This window comes from Amblyraja radiata, unplaced genomic scaffold (genome assembly GCF_010909765.2).
Source record: "Amblyraja radiata isolate CabotCenter1 unplaced genomic scaffold, sAmbRad1.1.pri scaffold_432_ctg1, whole genome shotgun sequence".
Lineage (NCBI taxonomy): Eukaryota > Metazoa > Chordata > Chondrichthyes > Rajiformes > Rajidae > Amblyraja > Amblyraja radiata.
In genome coordinates, this window is record NW_022630534.1 from 140297 (window position 1) to 161530 (window position 21234).

The 21234-nt window shown below is 54.3% G+C and overlaps 1 protein-coding gene across 4 annotated transcripts in view; it reads right to left on the reverse strand.

Annotated features, from left to right (window-relative positions):
* LOC116969942 (voltage-gated potassium channel subunit beta-2-like) overlaps positions 1–11889 on the reverse strand; it is a 22222-nt gene extending 10333 nt beyond the window's left edge. For 2 of the 4 annotated variants that reach the window (XM_033016700.1, XM_033016699.1), the window contains exons 1-10: positions 11643–11889; positions 9580–9623; positions 7341–7378; positions 6440–6519; positions 5330–5374; positions 4190–4234; positions 2995–3038; positions 1953–2039; positions 943–981; positions 1–10 (exon numbers count right to left, since the gene is read on the reverse strand). The exon at positions 1–10 is cut by the window's left edge and continues 76 nt beyond it. In XM_033016700.1, the coding sequence (XP_032872591.1) occupies positions 1–10; positions 943–981; positions 1953–2039; positions 2995–3038; positions 4190–4234; positions 5330–5374; positions 6440–6519; positions 7341–7378; positions 9580–9623; positions 11643–11860 (650 nt within the window). In that variant the 5' untranslated portion in view covers positions 11861–11889. The remainder of the gene's footprint in view (positions 11–942; positions 982–1952; positions 2040–2994; positions 3039–4189; positions 4235–5329; positions 5375–6439; positions 6520–7340; positions 7379–9579; positions 9624–11642) is intronic. The other 2 variants (XM_033016703.1, XM_033016702.1) reach the window with 2 other exon arrangements.
* Positions 11890–21234: the final 9345 nt, after the last annotated feature.

Consider the following 21234-nt stretch of genomic DNA (forward strand, 5'->3'; position numbering starts at 1 on the left):
CGTACAATCTCTGCGGAGACCAGGAAGACAAATAGGTCACCAGAACCTCAGGGCCCTTCCTCACGCCCAAGCGAAAGCCTAGGATAGGGCCGGAGTGGAGAGGATGTTTCCAGTAGTGGGAGAGTCTAGGACCAGAGGCCACAGCCTCAGAATTAAAGGACGTTCCTTTAGGAAGGAGATGAGGAGGAATTTCTTCAGTCAGAGGGTGGTGAATCTGTGGGATTCTTTGCCACAGACGGCTGTGGAGACCACAAGTCAGTGGATATTTTTAAGGCAGAGATAGATAGATTCTTGATTAGTGCGGGTGTCGGGGGTTATGGGGAGAAGGCAGGAGAATGGGGTTAGGAGGGAGAGATAGATTGAATGGCGGAGTGGCCTTGACGGGCCGAATGGCCTAATTCTACTCCTGTCCCTTATAAACCCGAAATGTCACCCATCCCTGTTCTCCAGGGGAGGCTGCCTGTCCCGTTTGCCCGCCCCAACCCTCACCGAAAACGTAGCTGAGAGACCGCTTAGGGGCGACACGGTGGCACAGCGGTAGAGTTGCTGCCTCGCGGCTCCAGAGGCCCGGGTTCCACCCTGAAGGCAGCAGCTCTAACGCTGAGCCGCCCTGTCACCCTGGCTGGAACTCGGAGCTGGTTTCTCTCTCCACAGATGCTGCCCGACACGTTGAGTTTTTCCAGAGGCCTCCGCTTTTTGTTTTAACCTCGGATTTTCATCGGCTGCATCTTTTTCTGATCTTGCTGCACGCTCGATCTGCTTAACCTGACCCCCCCCCCTCACGGACCCGTCCCCCTCCCCAACCCTCCCCCTCCCCCTCCGTCTCGCCCCCCTTCCCCTCTCCCCCCTTCCCAACCCTGCCCCCCCCCCCTCCCCAAACCTACCCCATCCCCCCCCCTCCCCCCTCAGCAAGAGGTGAGGGAATCTCCAGTGAATAGATACCTTCCACGGAGAAGATTCTGGATTGTGGAGCAAAGTGACCTGTTGGTAGAAAATATCCGGCTGTTGATTAAAATGTCCGCTGTCGGGCTTGACCTTGCACTGAACGTTATTCCCTTTATCCTGTATCTATACACTGTGGACGGCTCGATTGTAATCATGTGTTGTCTTTCCGCTGACTGGTTAGCGCGCAACAAAAGGCTTTCCACTGTACCTCGGTACACGGGACAATAAACTGAACTAACTAATGAACCAAGTAACTAACCAACTAACTAACCAGCTAACTATTCATCTAACTAACCAACCAACCAACCAATTATCTAACTAACTGACTGACTGACTGACTAACTGACTGACTAGTTAACTAGCTAGCTGGCTGACTAGCTGACTGACTAGCTAGCTAACTGATTAGTTGACTGGCTGACTAGCTGACTGACTAGCTAGCTAACTGACTAGTTGACTGACTGACTAGCTGACTAGCTAACTAGCTAGCTGATTGACTACATGACTGGCTGGCTAGCTAACTGACTAGTTGACTGACTGACTAGCTAACTAGCAAGATGACTGACTAGCTTACTAGCTGACTAGCAAGCTGACTGGCTAGCTGACTAGCTTGCTAGCTAACTGACTAGCTAACTGACTGACTAGCTGACTAGCTAACTGACTGACTAGCTGACTAGCTAACTGACTGACTAGCTGACTAGCTAACTGATTGACTAGCTGACTAGCTAACTGACTGACTAGCTGACTAGCTAACTAGAAAACCGATTGACTAGCTGACTGGCTAGCTAGCTAACTGACTAGTTGACTGACTGACTAGCTAACTAACAAGCTGACTAGCTAGTTAGCTAACTGACTAGTTGACTGACTAACTAATTGACTAATTAGTTAACGGAATGAACTGACTGACTACCTAAGTAACACCCCCCCACTCTCTCCCCACCCCCCTCTATACCCCCCACCCCATCCCCCCCATCTCCTCTCCCCCCCCCCCTCTCCCCTCCCCCACCTACCATCCATGGCCGTGTTCACGTCAGGCCTGTTCACAAACACAATGTCCACATACTGTAGTTGTAGTCGCTGGAGGCAGCCCCTCAGGCCTGGGTTAGACAAGGGGGGGGGAGACAGGGGCGGAGGGGAGAGAAGAGAGAGGGGACAAGAGGGGGGGTGGGGGGCGTGGGTAAAGTGTGAGTTTGAACGCTGCACACAGTCACACCCCACACCCCCCCTCTCTAACGCAGGAGGCCCCCTCTAAAATAGACTCGATGGGCCGAACGGCCTGCTTCCCTGCTGTATCTCTTTCGATCAATCGATTCTGGAAGAGAGGACACAAAATGCTGGAGTAACTCAGCGGGACAGGCAGCATCTCTGGGGAGAAGGAACGGGTGACGTTTCGGGTCCAGACCCTCCTCCTTCTTCACCCATCCAGGTTCCCCGGGGACGCTGCCTGACCCGCTGAGTTACTCCAGCACTTTGCGCCTTTTTCCATTAAAAAACCCCCCAGCATCTGCAGTTCCTTGTAGCCCCAGTACCGGGGGGCTGCCCATTTGACTGGCTAGCTGGTAAAACAAGGTTTTACCCTGTATCGGCCCGGTGGCACAGCGGGTAGAGCTGCTGCCTCACAGCGCCAGAGACCCGGGTTCCATCCCGACTACGGGTGCTGTCTGTGCGGAGTTTGCACGTTCTCGTGGGTTCTCTCCGGGTGCTCCGGTTTCCTCCCACACTCCAAAGACGGACAGGTTTGTAGACTAATTGGCTTCGGTAAAAATTGTAAATTGTGCCCGGTGTGTGTGTGTGTGTGTGTGTGTGTGTGTGTGTGTGTGTGTGTGTGTGTGTGTGTGTGTGTGTGTGTGTGCGTGTGTGTGTGTGTGTGTGTGTGTGTGTGTGTGTGTGTGTGTGTGTGTGTGTGTGTGTGGGATAGCGTTAGTGTGCGGGGATCGCTGGTCGGCACGGACTCGGTGGGCCGAAGGGCCTCTTTCCCCGCTGTATCTCTAAACTAAACTAAAAAGGCACGGGCTGTAACACGAGGCTGGGGGCGGTGAGCAAGTCCGATACCTTCGATGATGTGCTTGCGGGAAAGTCCTCTCTCCGTCTCGGCCCTGGAGGGAGAAAGAGAAACGTTCCTGAATAAGTTTCCCATCAACGTGGTCTTGAATACAGAGAGGTGCCAGCGTTTCCTCCCCTCCTCTCTCCTCTCTCCATCCTGGCATGTGTGTAGGATAGTGTTAGTGTGCGGGGATCGCTGGTCGGCACGGACTCGGTGGGCCGAAGGGCCCGTTTTCCACACTGCTCAACCAATCACAAGTTGTCTCTAGTGCGTGTTGGATAGTGCAAGTGTGCGGGGATCGCTGGACAACATCGACCCGGTGGGCCGAAGGGCCTGTACAACCAAGCCATGCCTCTCAGCGCCAGAGACCCGGGTTCGATCCTGACTACGGGCGCTGTCTGTACGGAGTTTGCACGTTCTCCCCGTGACCTGCGTGGGTTTTCTCCGGGTGCTCCTGTTTCAAAGTACTCCGAAGTACAACGAGAAAGGACATTCTTGCTATTGAGGGAGCCCAGCGTAGGTTCACCAGGTTAATTCCCGGGATGGCGGGACTGTCATATGCTGAGAGAATGGAGCAGCTGGGCTTGTACACTCTGAAGTTTAGAAGGATGAGAGGGTATCTCATTGAAACATATACATTGAATATTGAAAAGGGCTTGTATACTCTGGAATTTAGAAGGATCTTATTGAAAAATATTAGATTGTTAAGGGCTTGGACACACCAGAGGCAGGAAACATGTTCCCGATGTTGGGGGAGTCCAGAACCAGGGGCCACACACATTTTAGGAATAAGGTGTAAGCCATTTAGAACGGAGACGAGGAAACACTTTTTCTCACAGAGAGTGGTGAGTCTGTGGAATTCTCTGCCTCAGAGGGCGGTGGTGGCAGGTTCTCTGGATACTTTCAAGAGAGAGTTAGATAGGGCTCTTAAAGATAGCGGAGTCAGGGGATATGGGGAGAAGGCAGGAACGGGGTACTGATTGGGGATGATCAGCCATGATCACATTGAATGGAGGTGCTGGCTCGAAGGGCCGAATGGCCTCCTCCTGCACCTATTGTCTGTTGTCTAAGTCCTAATTGCCCATCCTTGACTGTCCCTAAAGGTCGAAGGTCAACCGCGTAAGGCTGTTAAGGAATGAAACGCTGGAAACACTCAGGGGGTCACAGAGAGGGAAGGTCAGGGGTCAGGGGGTCAATACTCACTGCCCGCCCCAGTAGAGCTTGGTGGACACGATGAAACTGGATCTCCTGCGGGGGAACGAGGAGAGGTGTGAGGGCACAGAAACATCGACAATAGGTGCAGGAGTAGAGGCCATTCGGCCCTACGAGCCAGCACCGCCATTCACTATGATCATAGCTGATCATCCCCAATCTGTACCCCGTTCCTGCCTTCTCCCCATATCCCTTGATTCCGTTAGCCCCAAGAGCTAAATCTAACTCTCTCTAACTGTGTGTGTGTGTGTGTGTGTGTGTGTGTGTGTGTGTGGTGTGGTGTGTGTGTGTGTGTTGTGTGTTGTGTGTGGAGTGTGTGTTGAGCGTTTTGTGTGTGTATGTATGTATGTGTGTGTGTATGGGTGCCTGTGTGTGTGTGTGGAAGTGTGTGGGTGAAGCTGTGCGGTCGTGCGTTTGTGTGTGTGTGTGTGGTGTGTGCGCATGTGTATGTGTGTGTTGTATGTTGCAGTGTGTGTGTGTGTTGAGTTGTGTGTATGTGGTGTGTTGTGTGTGTGTGTGTGGATGTGTGTGTGTTTTGTGTGTCTGTGGGTTGTGGTGGTTGTGTAGTGTGTGTGTGTGCGTGTGCGTGTGTGTGTGTGTGCTGTGCGTGTGTGTGTATGTGTGTGTGTGTGTGTGTGTGTGTGTGTGTGTGTGTGTGTGTGTGTGTGTGCGTGTGTGTGTGTGCGTGCGTGTGTGTGTATGTGTGTGTGTGTGTGTGTGTGTGTGTGTGTGTGTGTGTGTGTGTGTGTGTGTGTGTGTGTGTGTGTGTGTTTGTGAATTTGCGTGCGTGACTGCGTGGGTTTTCTCCGGGTGCTCCGGTTTCCTCCCACGTCCCAAAGACGTGCGGGTTTGTAGGTTAATTGGCTCCTGTAAATAGTCCCTGGTGTGTGTAGGATAGTGCTAGTGTACGGCATGGACCTGCTGGGCCGAAGGGCCTGGTTCCCTGCTGTTTCTATACTACAGGATGGACCATTCCCAATGCCGGGCAGGGAAGTAAGGAGCAAAGATTTGCACAGCTAGGTTTTAATCATTGGCATGGAAGTCGGCATGGGACAGATGGGCAGAATGGCCACCTCCTTCTGACTCGTTATGGGATAAAATGTCAAGATAAGACTTCAAGATCACGCTTACCTCCAACCTTTCTTCTTTATAATATTTCCCAGCGTAGCTTCAGCCCTGATCACGGGAAAGAACAAACACCAGGAAGGGTTAGTGTCACAAAACATGGCGGCACGATGGCCCAGCGGTAGAGTTGCTGCCTCACAGCGCCCGAGACCCGGGTTCGATCCTGACTACGGGTGCTGTCTGTACGGAGTTTGCACGTTCTCCCCGTGGCCTGCGTGGGTTTTCTCCGAGATCTTCTGTTTCCTCCCACACTCCAAAGGCGTGCTGGTTTGTAGGTTAATTGGCTTGGTGTAAATGTAAGATTGTCCCTGGTGTGTGTAGGATAGTGTTAGTGTGCGGGGATCGCTGGTCGCGCGGCTCGGTGGGCCGAAGGGCCTGTTTCCGCACTGTATCTCGAAACTAAACTCAAAGTGGGGATGATCTGGGGCAGATGTATGTGTGTGCAGGATAGTAGAAGGGGCCGAGTGGCCTTCTTGTGCAGAATGGAACAGGCCCTTCGGCACATAGTGTCCACACTAATGATGCCAAGTCTAACTAATCTCCTCTGCCTGCACCTGATCCGTATCCCTCCATTCCCTGCATATCCACGCGCCCGTCTCAAAGCCTCTTAAACACCACTATCGTATCTGCCTCCACCACCACCCCTGGCAGCGCGTTCCAGGCACCCACCACCCTCTGTGTAAAAAAAACTGCCCCCGCACATCCCCTTTAAACGGTACCCCTCTCACCTAAAAGCTGCGCCCTTAAAAATATTTAGTTTAGGGACTAGGTTTGTACGGGTGTCAGGGTTTATGGGGCGAAGGCAGGAGAATGTGGTTGGGAGGGAGAGATAGATCAGCCATGATTGAATGGCGGAGTAGACTTGATGGGCAGAATGGCCTTATGACCGTACGATGGTTTGGGTTCGTGATGGGGCCGGGAGGCCGGGGTCAGATGTCAGAGGTCATTCCTCAGGGGGGAGGGGCAGAGGGCGGTCGGGAGGTCAGGGTTCGTTACGGGGTCGTTGATTGGGGCCGTCGCCATGGGTACCACAATCCGGATGGTTCGACAGAATCGAAGCGCGGGGAATGTTCCCGATGGGAAAATGGGCTGGGAAAGGGAGCGGGAGACACTTACTTGCCGGAAGCGAGGTTCTCGGAGGTGTCGAAGAAGTTGACGCCGCTGTCGTAGGCCAAGGTCAGGATCTCCTCGCTGACCTGTGGGGACAAGGCCACAAAATGGAGGTCGGGGCGGAAGGTGAAAGGTCAGGATAACACTGACACAGGCCGGGACTCGAGGCTCCTGAGCTACAGGGGAGAGGTTGAGCTGGCTAGTCCTACACAGTGGAAAGCTTTTTGTTGCGTGCTAACCCGTCAGCGGAAAGACAATACGTGATTACAATCGAGCCGCCAGCAAGGTACAGATACAGGATAAAGTGAATAACGTTTAATGCTAGATAAATGTTGCTGCAGGAGTAGAGATTTCAAAGCGTGGAGCGATTGTAATCTGCGTTAGAAACTCCAGCACGCCCGGGTTGGACGCCATCTTGGAATCCAGGGGACCGTCGGTTATCTTGGAATCCAGCGTACCGTCGGCCATCTTGGAATCCAGGATGCTGTCCGCCATATTGGCAACCAGGGTACCATCGGCCATCTTGGTAACCAGCGTATCGTTGGCCATCTTGGAATCCAGGATACTGTCGGCCATATTGGCAACCAGGGTACCATCGGCCATCTTGGTAACCAGGGTGCCGTCGGCCATCTTGGTAACCAGGGTACCGTCGGCCATCTTGGTAACCAGGGTACCGTTGGCCATCTTCCCTCTTCTCCTGAAGAAGGGTTTCGGCCCGAAACGTCGCCTATTTCCTTCGCTCCATAGATGCTGCTGCACCCGCTGAGTTTCTCCAGCATTTTTGTGTACCTTCCCTCTTCTCCTGTTCCATTACCTCAAGGGAGTGGAGGGGGCCGGATGGAGGGGAGGGGGGGGGGGGGGATCTGTTCCCGAGTGAGACGGATTCCGGACTCGTCCGAGCACTGACCTTCTCCGGGACCTGGGAGCCGAACGTTGTCCAACTTCCTGCAAAGGGGACGGAAAACGGGAGTGTGAGACGCGGAAGCAATGGTGTCCACGGCAACAAATCGCACTCATCCACAAAAACATGTCCACTCCTCTCCTTGCATCCCCCACTCCCGTCTCATAGTTTAGTTTGGTTTGGTTTCCAGGTGCAGCGTGGAAACAGGCCCTTCAGCCCACCGAGTCCGCGCTGACCCCAGCGATCACCCGTTCACACTAGTTCTATCCTACGCACTCGGGGGGCAATTTATAGATGGCCGATTAACGTCTTTGGAGTGGGGGAGAAAAGCGGAGCACCCGGAGAAAACCCGTGCGGCTCACGGGGTGAACGTGCAAACTCCGCACAGTCAGGATCGAAACCACGGCCTCTGGCGCTGTGAAGCAGCAGCTCTACCCGCTGCACCACCGTGCCTTCTCTATGGGACCCCCCCTTTAGAACGTGGAACAGTACAGCACGGGAACAGGCCCTTCGGCCCACAAATGTCCATGCCGAACATGATGTCACTAACCTGCAGAACACAGAACACCTTCTGAGTGAAAGATTTGCCCCTCTTATCATCTACTAATGTCCCCTGATTCGTGATTCCCCTGCTCTGGGTAAAAGACTCCGTACATCCACCCTATCTATTCACAGAGACACGGACTAACTCAACGGAACAGGCAGCATCTCCGGAGAGAAGGAATGGGTGACGTTCCAGGTCGAGACTTTTCTTCAGACTGAGACAATAGACAATAGGTGCAGGAGTAGGCCATTCGGCCCTTCGAGCCAGCACCGCCATTCAATGTGATCATGGCTGATCATCCTCAATCAGTACCCCGTTCCTGCCTTCTCCCCATATCCACTGACTCCACTATTTTAAGAGCCCTATCTAGCTCTCTCTTGAAAGCATCCAGAGAACCTGCCTCCACCGCCCCCTGAGGCAGAGAATTCCACAGACTCACCCCCCTCTGTGTTTCATCGTCTCCGTTCTAAATGGCTTACTCCTTATTCTTAAACTGTGTGTGTGGCCCCTGGTTCTGGACTCCCCCAACATCGGGAACATGTTTCCTGCCTCTATCGTGTCCAAGCCCTTAACAATCTTATATGTTTCAATGAGATGCCCTCTCATCCTTCTAAACTCCAGAGTGTACAAGCCCAGCTGCTCCATTCTCTCAGCATATGACAGTCCCGCCATCCCGGGGATTAACCTTGTAAACCTACGCTGGGCTCCCTCAATAGCAAGAATGTTCTTCCTCAAATTAGGGGACCAAAACTGCACACAATACTCCAGGTGTGGCCTCACTAGGGCCCTGTACAACTGCAGAAGGACCTTCTTTGCTCCTATATTTGATTCCTCTTGTTATAAAGCCAGGGGGGAGAAGGAAACGAGAGATATAGACGGTGATGTAGAGAGATAAAGAACAAAGGTCACGATGTGCGTAGCGGTAGAGTCGCTGCCTTACAGCGAATGCCGCGCCGGAGACCCAGGTTCGATCCCGACTACGGGTGCTGTCTGTACGGAGTTTGCACGTTCTGTCCGCGCTGTATCTCTAAACTAAACTAAAAAAATGATAATTGTGAAAGGGAACAGTGTCTATCTTCAGTTTAAATCAGTTCCTCCCCACACAAAGGTTTAGATGGATGTGGGCCAAAGGATAAGGGGGTCGGCCATTTTGGACTGAGATGAGGAAACACTTTCCACCCAGAGAGTTGTGAATCTGTGGAATTCTCTGCCACAGAAGGCAGTGGAGGCCAATTCACTGGATGTTTTCACGAGAGAGTTGGATTTAGCTCTTGGGGCTAACGGAATCAAGGGATATGGGGAGAAAGCAGGAACGGGGTACTGATTGTGGATGATCAGCCATGATCATATTGAGTGGCGGGTGGTGGCTTGTATAGGCACTCCTACACCTATTTTCTATGTTTCTATGTTTCAAACGCGGGCAGGTGGGACTAGTGTAGATGGGGCATTTTTATCGGATGGGCAAGTTGGGCCGAAGGGCCTGTTTTCGCGCTGTGTGGGGAAGGTTTTTTTTACACGGGGGTGGTGCGTGTCTGGAGCAAGCGGCGTTCCTGCAGTTGGGAAAGTGGGAGCACACGGATCTCCCGGGAGTGGGGAGCGAGGTGTCCTCCCCAGGGTAACGTTTGTTCTCAGCAGAGGCTGCCCGACCCTACGGAATCACTCCCGTCTGTCTTCGTGTTGCCGTTCCCTGTTGCCACTCACCGATTCCCAGACAGGAGACACGGAGGCCGGATTTTCCGAGGTTCCTGTGGGAAAAGAAAGGAAAAGGAAGAATAATATAAATGAGGGGGTGGGGGTGGAGGAGGGTGGGAGGGGTGGGGGAGGGGGGGGGTGGTGAGGGGGATGGGAGGGGGACTGAAGAAGGGTCTCGTCCTGAAACGTCACCCATTCCTAAACTGCAAACGCTGGTTTAAACTGAAGATAGACACAAAATGCTGGAGTAACTCAGCGGGTCAGGCAGCATCTCTGGAGAGAAGGAATAGGTGACGTTTTGGGTGTGGGAACTCTGCCTTGGATGGTGGGACCTCTTAGATGGTGGGATCTCTGTCTGGGATGTTGGAGCCTCTGGTCTGGCTTATGTGGTGGGACCTTTGAATAAATGGTGGGATCTCAGCTTTGGATGGTGGGATCAGCTCCTTGGACATGGGACCTCTTCCTTGGAGATGGGACCTCTGTCTTGGAGATGGGACCTCTTCCTTGGAGATAGGACCTCTGCCTTGGAGATGGGACCTCTGTCTTGGAGATGGGACGTCTGTCTTGGAGATGGGACCTCTGTCTTGGAGATGGGACCCCTGTCTTGGAGATGGGACCCCTGCCTTGGAGATGGGACATCTGCCTTGGAGATGGGACCTCTGCTTGGAGATGGGACCTCTGCCTTGGAGATGGGACATCTGTCTTGGAGATGGGACCCCTGCCTTGGAGATGGGACCTCTGTCTTGGAGATGGGACCTCTGTCTTGGAGATGGGACCCCTGCCTTGGAGATGGGACCTCTGTCTTGGAGATGGGACCCCTGCCTTGGACATGGGACATCTTCCTTGGAGATGGGACCTCTGCTTGGAGATGGGACATCTGCCTTGGAGATGGGACATCTGCTTGGAGATGGGACCTCTGCTTGGAGATGGGACCTCTGTCTTGGAGATGGGACCTCTGTCTTGGAGATGGGACCTCTGCTTGGAGATGGGACCTCTGCTTGGAGATGGGACCTCTGCTTGGAGATGGGACCTCTGCTTGGAGATGGGACCTCTGCTTGGAGATGGGACCTCTGCTTGGAGATGGGACCTCTGCTTGGAGATGGGACCTCTGTCTTGGAGATGGGACCTCTGTCTTGGAGATGGGACCTCTGCCTTGGAGATGGGGCCTCTGTGTTGGAGATCGGACATCTGCCTTGGAGATGGGACCTCTGTCTTGGAGATGGGACCCCCGTCTTGGAGATGGGACATCATCCTTGGACTATGGACCTCATCCTTGGAGATGGGACCCCTGCCTTGGAGCTGGGATCTCTTCCTTGGAGATGGGACCTCTACCTTGGAGCTGGGATCTCTACCTTGGAGCTGGGATCTCTTCCTTGGAGATGGGACCCCTGCCTTGGAGATGGGACCCCTGCCTTGGAGATGGGACCCCTGCCTTGGAGATGGGACCCCTGCCTTGGAGATGGGACCCCTGCCTTGGAGATGGGACATCTGCCTTGGAGATGGGACCTCCGTCTTGGAGATGGGACCCCTGCCTTGGAGATGGGACCTCTGCTTGGAGATGGGACCCCTGCCTTGGAGATGGGACCTCTGTCTTGGAGATGGGATATCTGCCTTGGAGATGGGACCTCTGGCTTGGAGATGGGACCTCTGCTTGGAGATGGGACATCTGCCTTGGACCATAGACCTCTGCTTGGAGATGGGATATCTGCCTTGGAGATGGGACCTCTGTCTTGGCGATGGGACCTCTGGCTTGGAGATGGGACCTCTGCCTTGGAGATGGGACATCTGCTTGGAGATGGGACATCTGCCTTGGACCATGGACCTCTGCTTGGAGATGGGACATCTGCCTTGGAGATGGGACCTCAGCCTTGGAGATGGGACCTCTGCCTTGGAGATGGGACCTCTGCCTTGGAGCTGGGATCTCTTCCTTGGAGATGGGACCCCTGCCTTGGAGATGGGACCCCTGCCTTGGAGATGGGACCCCTGCCTTGGAGATGGGACCCCTGCCTTGGGGATGGGACCCCTGCCTTGGAGATGGGACCCCTGCCTTGTACCATGGACGTCAGCCTCACCTGTAGACCATGCCGGTCTGCGTTGCCACAGTGTCGTCGAGGGTGAGGTGGGATTGGCGGAGGAAGGACTCCAGGTACAGCAAGTCCAGAGTGGAGCGGGTCTCAGCGGAGAGGGGGGCATCGTCACTGGCCCCGGCCCCCCGCCCCTTGGCCAGTTTGACCGGCGGCCCCGAGCACTTGGGCTTCTTGTTGTTGTTGAGGCCGTACAGCTCCTCCATCGAGAACTTGCCCCCATGGCCCCCGCCTCCCCCCCCTCCCCCCCCTCCCCCGCCCCGAGACCACACCATGGTGCGCCCTGCACTCCTCGCACACCTGCCCTTGCACGCTCACACACGCTCACACCAGTCCTCGCACACCTGCCCTTGCACGCTCACGCACGCTCACACCAATCCTCGCACACACGTCCTCGCACACTCACACACACTCTCGCACGCTCACACCAGTCCTCGCACACGAGTCCTTGCACGCTCACACACGCTCTCGCACGCTCACACCAGTCCTCGCACACCAGTCCTCGCACGCTCACACACGCTCTCGCACGCTCACACCAGTCCTCGCACACACGTCCTTGCACTTACACACTTGTTCTCACACGCGCCCTCACACGTGGCCTTCCACGCTCGCTCTAACGCCCAAGCACTCACACCCACCTGTGCACGCTCAAACCAGCCCTTGCACTCACACACTTGTCATCATACACACACCAGCCCTCGCACACTCGCCCCTGCACACTCACACACTTGTCCTCGTACACTCACACCCACCACAGGACAATCGCAATCACCCTTGCACACTCACAACCTCCTTAGCACACTCGCACCAGCCCTTGCACACTCACCCCAGCACACCACCCCACACCCGCTCAAGCCCTCCCGTGTGCACTCACACTCTTCTTTGCACACTCACAGCGTACGCACACCTGCCCACACTCACACACACACACAGGCCTTCGCACACTCACCCTCAAAAGCAAAATCCCCCTTGCACACTCACACCCGATGACACATCCACACTCACGCCCACCCTCGTACTGGCCCTCGCACACTTGGCCCTGCACACTCACACTCACCCACCCTCACACTCTCACCGTAACAGAAGCCCAAACTCTCACACTTGCCCTTGCACACTCACGCCAACACTTGCGCGGCAGTGCACATCGGTTCCTGCTGATGCACGAGTGTGTTCACACTCGCTGTCTCGCACACCTACACTCCCACGGTGCCTGCCTTGCACAATCACACCTTGAGGCTTCCTCGCACACACACTCTCGCACGCTTCCCAGCAATCACGAAGGTCCCTGTGGAGTTGCAAGTGTGCACTCACACTCACAGGAGTGCACACTCACACGTTGAGGCTTCCTCGCACGCTTGCCCCCGCACAACGCTCTGCGTCCACGTGACCCCCCACGCGGCGTTTCTCACACGTGTTCACACTTATCCGCCCACACGGTCGCCATTCCAGCCCTGCTCGCTCACACTTTAAGACAGCCTTACACACTCACCCACTCGCACGCCAACACCTTCACCGTTCCAGCACAGTTCTCGCACACTCACCCTGACACAACAGGGCACGAGCGCCCGCGGTCACACTGGCCGGAGTGCCACCGCCTCTCCGCTCTCGCACGCCCACGCTCACACTCTCGATCAAATCCTCACTCACACCCACTGCCACGCTCGCAGGGCCCCTCGCACGGACTGGAGTTCACGCCCTCGCACGCCCGAGTGTGCGTGCGGGAGGAGGAGGATCTCTGACCGCCGAGCCTGGGAGACTGAGAGCTGTCAGCCGCTGACTCGGGCTGGTCCAGGAACGCCCAGCCTACCCTGTCCCACATGAAACCCGAGCCCTCCAGTAGGCCGGGCCACAGCATCAACCTGTATCGTCACAACATCGCAGAGAATCTTACACCCCCTGGGGTGTACAGACTGCAACCTGACCCTTACATCTCACCACCCACCCTCCTAGTAATGTATTAGAGTGATACAGCGTGGAAACAGGCCCTTCGGCCCAACTTGCCCACGCCGGCCAACAATGTCCCAGCTACACTAGTCCCACCTGCCTGCGTTTGGTCCATATCCCTCCAAACCTGTCCTGTCCTATCCATGTACCTGTCTAACTGTTTCTTAAACGTTGGGATAGTCCCAGCCTCAACTACCTCCTCCGGCAGCTCGTTCCATACACCCACTGTGTGAAAAAAGTTACCCCTCAGATTCCTATTAAATCTTCTCCCCCTTCACCTCGAACCTGTGTCCTCTGGTCCTCGATTCCCCCACTCTGGGTAAAAAGGCTTTGAGCATTCACCTTGTCTATTCCTACGAGGGAATTTAGAACGGAGACGAGGAAACACTTTTTCTCACAGAGAGAGTGGTGAGTCTGTGGAATTCTCTGCCTCAGAGGGTGGTGGAGGCCGGTTCTCTGGATGCTTTCAAGAGAGAGCTAGATAGGGCTCTTGAAGGTAGCGGAGTCAGGGGAGAAGGCAGGAACGGGGTACTGATTGGGGATGATCAGCCATGATCACATTGAATGGTGGTGCAGGCTGGAAGGGCCGAATGGCCTACTCCTGCACCTATTGTCTATTGTCTATTGAGCCGTCCACAGTGTACAGAAACAGGGTAAAGGGAATAACGTTTAGTGCAAGGTAAAGTCCGGTCAAATGTGTCGGAAGGAACTGCAGATGCCGGTTTAAACCGAAGACAGTCACAAAGTGCTGGAGTAACTCAGCGGGACAGGCAGCATCTCTGGAGAGAAGGAATGGGTGACGATTCGGGTCGAGACCCAAAACTTCAAAGAAGCTGCCTGTCCCGCTGAGTTACTCCAGCAACTTGTGTCTGCCTGCCGAGATAGTCTGAGGGTCTCCAATGAGGCAGATCGTAGCTCAGCACGGCACCCCTGACTGTGGGACCATGCTACAGTTGCTTGATGTCAGCTGGGGGGAGAGAGGGGGGTGGGGAGAGGGTGAGGGGAAGGGAGGGGGGCAGGGAATTGGGAGAATGTGGGGGGGGGGAGAGGGGATGGGGATGGGGAGAGGGAAGGGCGGATTGGGCGAGAAGGCGGGAGAGAGGAATGGGAAAAGAGTGGGGTGGAGAGGGGAGAGAGAGAGGGGAGAGGAGGAGAGGGGGGCAGAGGAGAGGGGGATTGGGGGAGAGGGCAGGAGAAGGGAATGGGAAAAGAGTGTTGCAGAGAGGAGAGAGAGAGGGGAGAGGGGGAGAGGGGAGAGGGGGAGAGGGTAAGGGAGGGGCAGAGGGGAGAGGGTTTTTGTGTGACACAGTAACCCTTCTGTAACAGGTAAGATGAGACTGATGTGTAAGAGGGTGATTGTCGAAACAAACCATCTACAATTACTCACTGTCAGCAAATGTTTAATTGTGAATCTTATTCATCCATCTCTCATTACCTTCCTAGGCAGTTCCTAAACTCCACACACACGCACACGCACACGCACACGCACACGCACACGCAAACGCACGCGCACACGCACGCACGCACACGCACACGCACACACACACACGCTCTGGCCACACACACGCACGCACGCACGCACACACACACACACACGCACACGCACGCACACACGCACGCACGCACACACACACACACGCACACACACACACACACGCGCACACGCACACATGCACACACACACACACGCACACACACGCACGCACGCACGCACACACACGCACGCACACACACGCACACACACACACACACACACACACGCATGTACACACACACACACGCATGTACACACACACACACACACACACACACACACACACACACATACACACAGACACACAGACACACAGACACACACACACACACACACACACACACACACACACACACACACACACACACACACACACACACACACACACACACACACACACACACACTATATTTAAGAGCCCTATCTAGCTCTCTCTTGAAAGTATCCAGAGAACCGGCCTCCACCGCCCTCTGAGGCAGATACGATAGTGGTGTTTAGGAGGGTTTTGGACAGGCACGTGGACATACAAGGAATGGAGGGACACGGATCAGAGGAGATTAGTTTTACTTCAATGGAGCTTTATATGTCACCTGTGCATGGGTGGTGACGGTGGTGCAGCGGGTAGAGCTGCTGCCTCACAACGCCCGAGACGCAGGTTCGATCCTGACTACAGGTGCTGTCTGTACGGAGTTTGCACGTTCTCCCCGTGACCTGCGTGGGTTTCCCCCGAGATCTCCGGTTTCCTCCCACGCTCCAAAGACGTGCGGGTTTGTAGGTTAATTGGCTTGGTGTAAATGTAAAATTGTCCCTAGTGGGTGTGGGATAGTGTTAGTGTGCGGGGATCTATGTGTGAGAGTTGTGAGTCTGTGGAATTCCCTGCCTCAGAGGGCGGTGGAGGCAGGTTCTCTGGATACTTTCAAGAGAGAGCTAGATAGGGCTCTTAAAAATAGCGGAGTCAGGGGATATGAGGAGAAGGCAGGAACGACGTACTGATTGGGGATGATCAGCCATGATCACTTTGAATGGCGGTGCTGGATCAAAGGGCCGAATGGCCTCCTCCTGCACCTATTGTCTATTGTCTACCGCTGGAAGGCGCGGACTTGGTGGGCCGAAGGGCCTGTTTTTTCCGCTCTGTATCTTGAAACTAAACTAAACTGCACGGTGACATTCTTTGTGCGTATCCCATCCCTCAGCCCTCGGGCTCCTCCTCCTCCTTTTTCCTTCCTTCTCCCCGCCACCCCCTATCAGTCTGAAGAAGGGTTTCGCCCCGAAACGTTGCCTATTTCCTTCGCTCCATAGATGCTGCTGCACCTGCTGAGTTTCTCTAGCCTTTTTGTGTACCCCCTCCTCTGTCCCCCTGGCCTCCACAGCCCTCTGTGGCAGAGAATCCCACAGATTCACCACCCTCTGGCTGAAGAAATTCCTCCTCATCTCCTTCCTAAAGGAACGTCCTTTAATTCTGAGGCTGTGCCCTCTGGTCCTAGACTCTCCCACTAGTGGAAACATCCTCTCCACATCCACTCTATCCAGGGCCTTTCACTATTCTGTAAGTTTCACTGAGGTCCCCCTCCACCTCATCCTTCTAAACTCCAGCGAGGGCAGGCCCAGTGCGGACAAACGCTCATCGTATGTTAACCCCATTCCTGGGATCGTTCTGGTAATGAATAATAATAATAATGGATGGGATTTATATAGCGCCTTTCTAATACTCAAGGCGCTTTACATCGCATTATTCATTCACTCCTCAGTCACACTCGGTGGTGGTAAGCTACTTCTGTAGCCACAGCTGCCCTGGGGCAGACTGATGGAAGCGTGGCTGCCAATCTGCGCCTACGGCCTCTCCGGCCACCACCAATCGCTCACACACATTCACACACATTCACACACAGGCAAAGGTGGGTGAAGTGTCTTGCCCAAGGACACAACGACAGTACGCACTCCAAGCGGGATTCGAACCGGCTACCTTCCGGTTGCCAGCCGAACACTTAGCCCATTGTGCCATCTGTCATCCCAGGTAAACCTCCTCCGGACCCTCTCCAGAGCCGGCACATCCCCTTCTCAAGCTCGATATTCAATACAGACTGACGGACAGGCGATGGAGCAGATGCAGGGTCAGGTTTGTCACTCTCAGCGTTTTCCACCCAGAGTTTAATTAAATCCACAATCAGATCCACCCTGTACCTGAAATACAAACCTGCAGAATACAAGGATGCATCTCAGCTTCCAACTACTTAACGTCACAGAGTCACAGAGTGACACAGTGTGGAAACAGGCCCTTCGGCCTAACATGCCCATGCCAACCAACATGTCCCATCTACACCAGTCCCACCTGCCCATATCCCTCTAAACCTGTCCTATCCATGTACCTGTCTAAATACATTTTAAATATTGTTATCAAGTGTGTCATATGTATATATTTTTACTTTTACTGTGGATAAAATTATCGACTCTCAGGATTAGTGTTTAGTTTAGAGATACAACGTGGGAACATAGAAACATAAAAACATAGAAAATAGGTGGAGGAGGAGGCCATTCAGCCCTTCAAGCCAGCACCGCCATTCATTGTGATCATGGCTGATCATCCCCAATCAATAACCCGTTCCTGCCTTCTCCCCTGGACTCCACTAGCCCCTAGAGCTCTAACTAACTCTCTCTTAAATCCACCCAGTGACTTGGCCTCCACTGCCCTCTGTGGCAGGGAATTCCACAAATCCACACAACTCTCTGGGCGAAAGCGTTTTTTTTTCTCACCTCAGTCTTAAATGACCTCCCCTTTATTCTAAGACTGTGTGTGTGGCCCCTGGTTCTGGACTCGCCCAACACTGGGGACATTCTTCCTGCATCTAGCTTGTCCGGTCCTTTTCCCCCCAGAGTTGGGAAATCAAGAGCCAGTGGACATAAGGTTTAAGGTGAGAGAGGAAAGATGAGGAGTAACTTTTTCACACAGAGGGTGGTGGGTGTAGTCTTGGGTCGAGTCCTTCGGCCCACCGAGTGCGTGCCGACCAGCGGTCCCCGCACATTAACACTATCCTACACACACACTGGGGACTATTTCACATCCACAACATTTTTTTGATCTGACCTTGAATACGGAGAGCTTTGTTTTAAGGTGAGAGTGGTAACATTTAAAGGGGATGTGCGGGGCAGGTTTTTTTTAACACAGAGGGTGGTGGGTGCCTGGAACGCGTTGCCAGGGGTGTGGGGGTGGACGCAGATACGATAGTGGTGTTTAAGAGGCGTTTAGACGGGTGCGTGGATATGCAGGGAATGGAGGGATACGGATCACGTGCAGGCTGAGGAGATCAGTTTAACTTGGCAACATGTTCACCACGGACATTGTGGGCCGAAGGGCCTGGTTATATGTACCTACCTTGTAACTATTCCATGTTATAGAGTCATAATGTTCAAGAAGGAACTGCAGATGCTGGGACAATCGAAGGTGGACAAAAATGCTGGAGAAACTCAGCGGGTGAGGCAGCATCTATGGAGCGGAGGAAATAGGTGACGTTTCGGGTCGAGACCCTTCATCAGACTGATGCGGGAAGAAGGACGGAAGAGGCGGAGACAGAGGGGAAGGAGGGAGGAAGCAGGGACTACCTGAAATTGGAGAAGTCAATGTTCATACCGCTGGGGTGTAAACAGTGTGCACAAACAGACCTTTCGGCCCAACTTTGGCCCACGCCGACCAACATGTCCCATCGACACTAGTCCCACTTGCCCGTGTTTGGCCCCCATCCATCTCAACCTGTCCTATCCATGTACCTGTCAAAATGTTGTTATAGCCCCTGCCTCAACTACCTCCTCTGGCAGCTCGTTCCATACACCCACCACCCACTGTGTGAAAAAGTTACCCCTCATCTTTCCTCTCTCACCTTAAACCTATGGATTTCCCAATTCTGGGTAAAAGACTCTGTGCATTCACCTGATCTATTCACTGGACAATAGACAATAGGTGCAGGAGTAGGCCATTCGGCCCTTCGAGCCAGCACCGCCATTCAATGTGATCGCGGCTGATCATCCCCAATCAGTACCCCGTTCCTGCCTTCTCCCCATATCCCCTGACTCTGCTATCTTTAAGAGCCCTATCTAACTCTCTCTTGAAAGCATCCAGAGAACCGGCCTCCACTGCCCTCTGAGGCAGAGAATTCCACAGACTCACAACTCTCTGTGAGAAAAAGTGTTTCCTCATCTTCGTTCTAAATGGCCGACCCCTTATTCTTAAACTGTGTGTGTGGCCCCTGGTTCTGGACTCCCCCAACATCGGGAACATGTTTCCTGCCTCTAGTGTGTCCAAACCCTTAACAATCTTATAGATAGATAGATATAATTTAATTGCCACACAACCAAGGTCGGTGGTATTTGGGTTGCCAGCAACGGTTCAGTAATAAAGAACACAACCACAATAAATATTTTACACAAACATCCACCACAGCATTCATCACTGTGGTGGAAGGCACAGAGCTTGGCCAGTCCTCCTCCATTTTCCCCCGTGGTCGGGACCACCACCCTCCACAGCCGTTGCTGCGGGCGTCCAGATGGTAAGGGACAAAGTCAAAGTCAAGGTGAGTCCAGGATCGGCTCTTCCCAACCAGAGACCGCGGCTTCAAGCTGGTGTAGGCCGCAGGCCGGCGGTCAAAGTTTTAAAGTACCTGCCGTGCCGCAGCCGGAAGCACCGCAGTCTGCAGGGCCGGCGGTCGAAGCTCCCCTCCAGGGGAGATGGTAAGTCCATGCCGCACCCGCGGTAGAAGATGGCCGCGGGCCGGCAGTGAAAGCTTCTTCTTCCCCCCGGGTCCCCCACGCGGGATCCCGGGCTGTAGACGCCGCGCCAGCTGGAGGCTGCCGGCTGCCGCGGGCCAGCGTAACGGAGCGCTCCCCTCTAGCGAGGTCTCACCCGCTCCACAACGAGAGTCCACGCTGTGCCCGCTGCTGAAGCCCCGGGCGCGTCTCCGGGAAAGTCGGCGCCGATCCTTGATGTTAGGCCACGGGGGAGGCGACCTGAAAAAGTCGCCTCTCCATGGAAGAGGCGGCCGAAACGGTTTCCCCCTTACCCCCCCACACATAACACACAAAGAAACATTCAAAACACACTTTTAAACATACTAAAAAAAAATAAAAAGTTGAAAAAAAACGGACACGCTGCCGACAGGCTGCTGCCAGTGCAGCGCCCCTTATATGTTTCAATGAGAAACCCTCTCATCCTTTTAAACTCCAGAGTGTACAAGCCCAGCCGCTCCATTCTCTCAGCGTATGACAATCCCGCCATCCCGGGAATTAACCTGGTGAACCTACGCTGGGCTCCCTCAATAGCAAGAATGTCCTTCCTCAAATTAGGGGACCAAAACTGTACACTGTAGTTTTGCACGGAGCGGGCGATGCCTTGCCCGTGTCGCCGCGCTGGAACTACGGAATGCTGAGTCCGCCGATTGTAACATCGTGGAGCCGCGGGCGGCGGCGCTGAGTTTAATCACCGTGGAGCCTGGGATCTCTCGCCGAGATCGCCAGTGTTGGAGCTCCGACCAGCGCTTCGGGAGCCGCGGTCTCCGGGGAGGAAGCGGCCGTTCCAGACACTCGAAGCCGCTGAGAGGGTTCCCCCGACGCCGGAGCACCATCACCTGGCGAGAACGGCCTGTAACATCAGGCCCCGTAGCGGCGACTGTGGAGGCCTCAATAGGCCCGACTATGGGTGGGCAAGGGGATGGGGACTGGACTTTGCTGCCTTCCCTCACAGTGGGGGGATGTTTTTATGTTCAATTCTTCTTTAATGTTGTGTTCTATTGGTGTATGTGACGTTAAATCAACCTTGGAGTTGCTGCCTCGCAGAGCCGGAGACCCGGGTTCAAGCCCCACCTCGGGCGCGGTCTGTGTGCGTGGAGCTTGCACGTCCTCCCCGTGACCGCCTGGGTTTCCTCCCACGCTCCAAAGACGTGCGTGGGTTTACTCCGGATGCGTGGGTTGCTCCCACACTCCAAAGGCGTACAAGTTTGAAGGTTAATTGGCCGACAAACATTGGAATGAATGCATGTGTGTGTGTGTGTGTGTATATGTGTGTGTGTGTGTGTGTGTGTGTGTGTGTGTGTGTGTGTGTGTGTGTGTGTGTGTGTG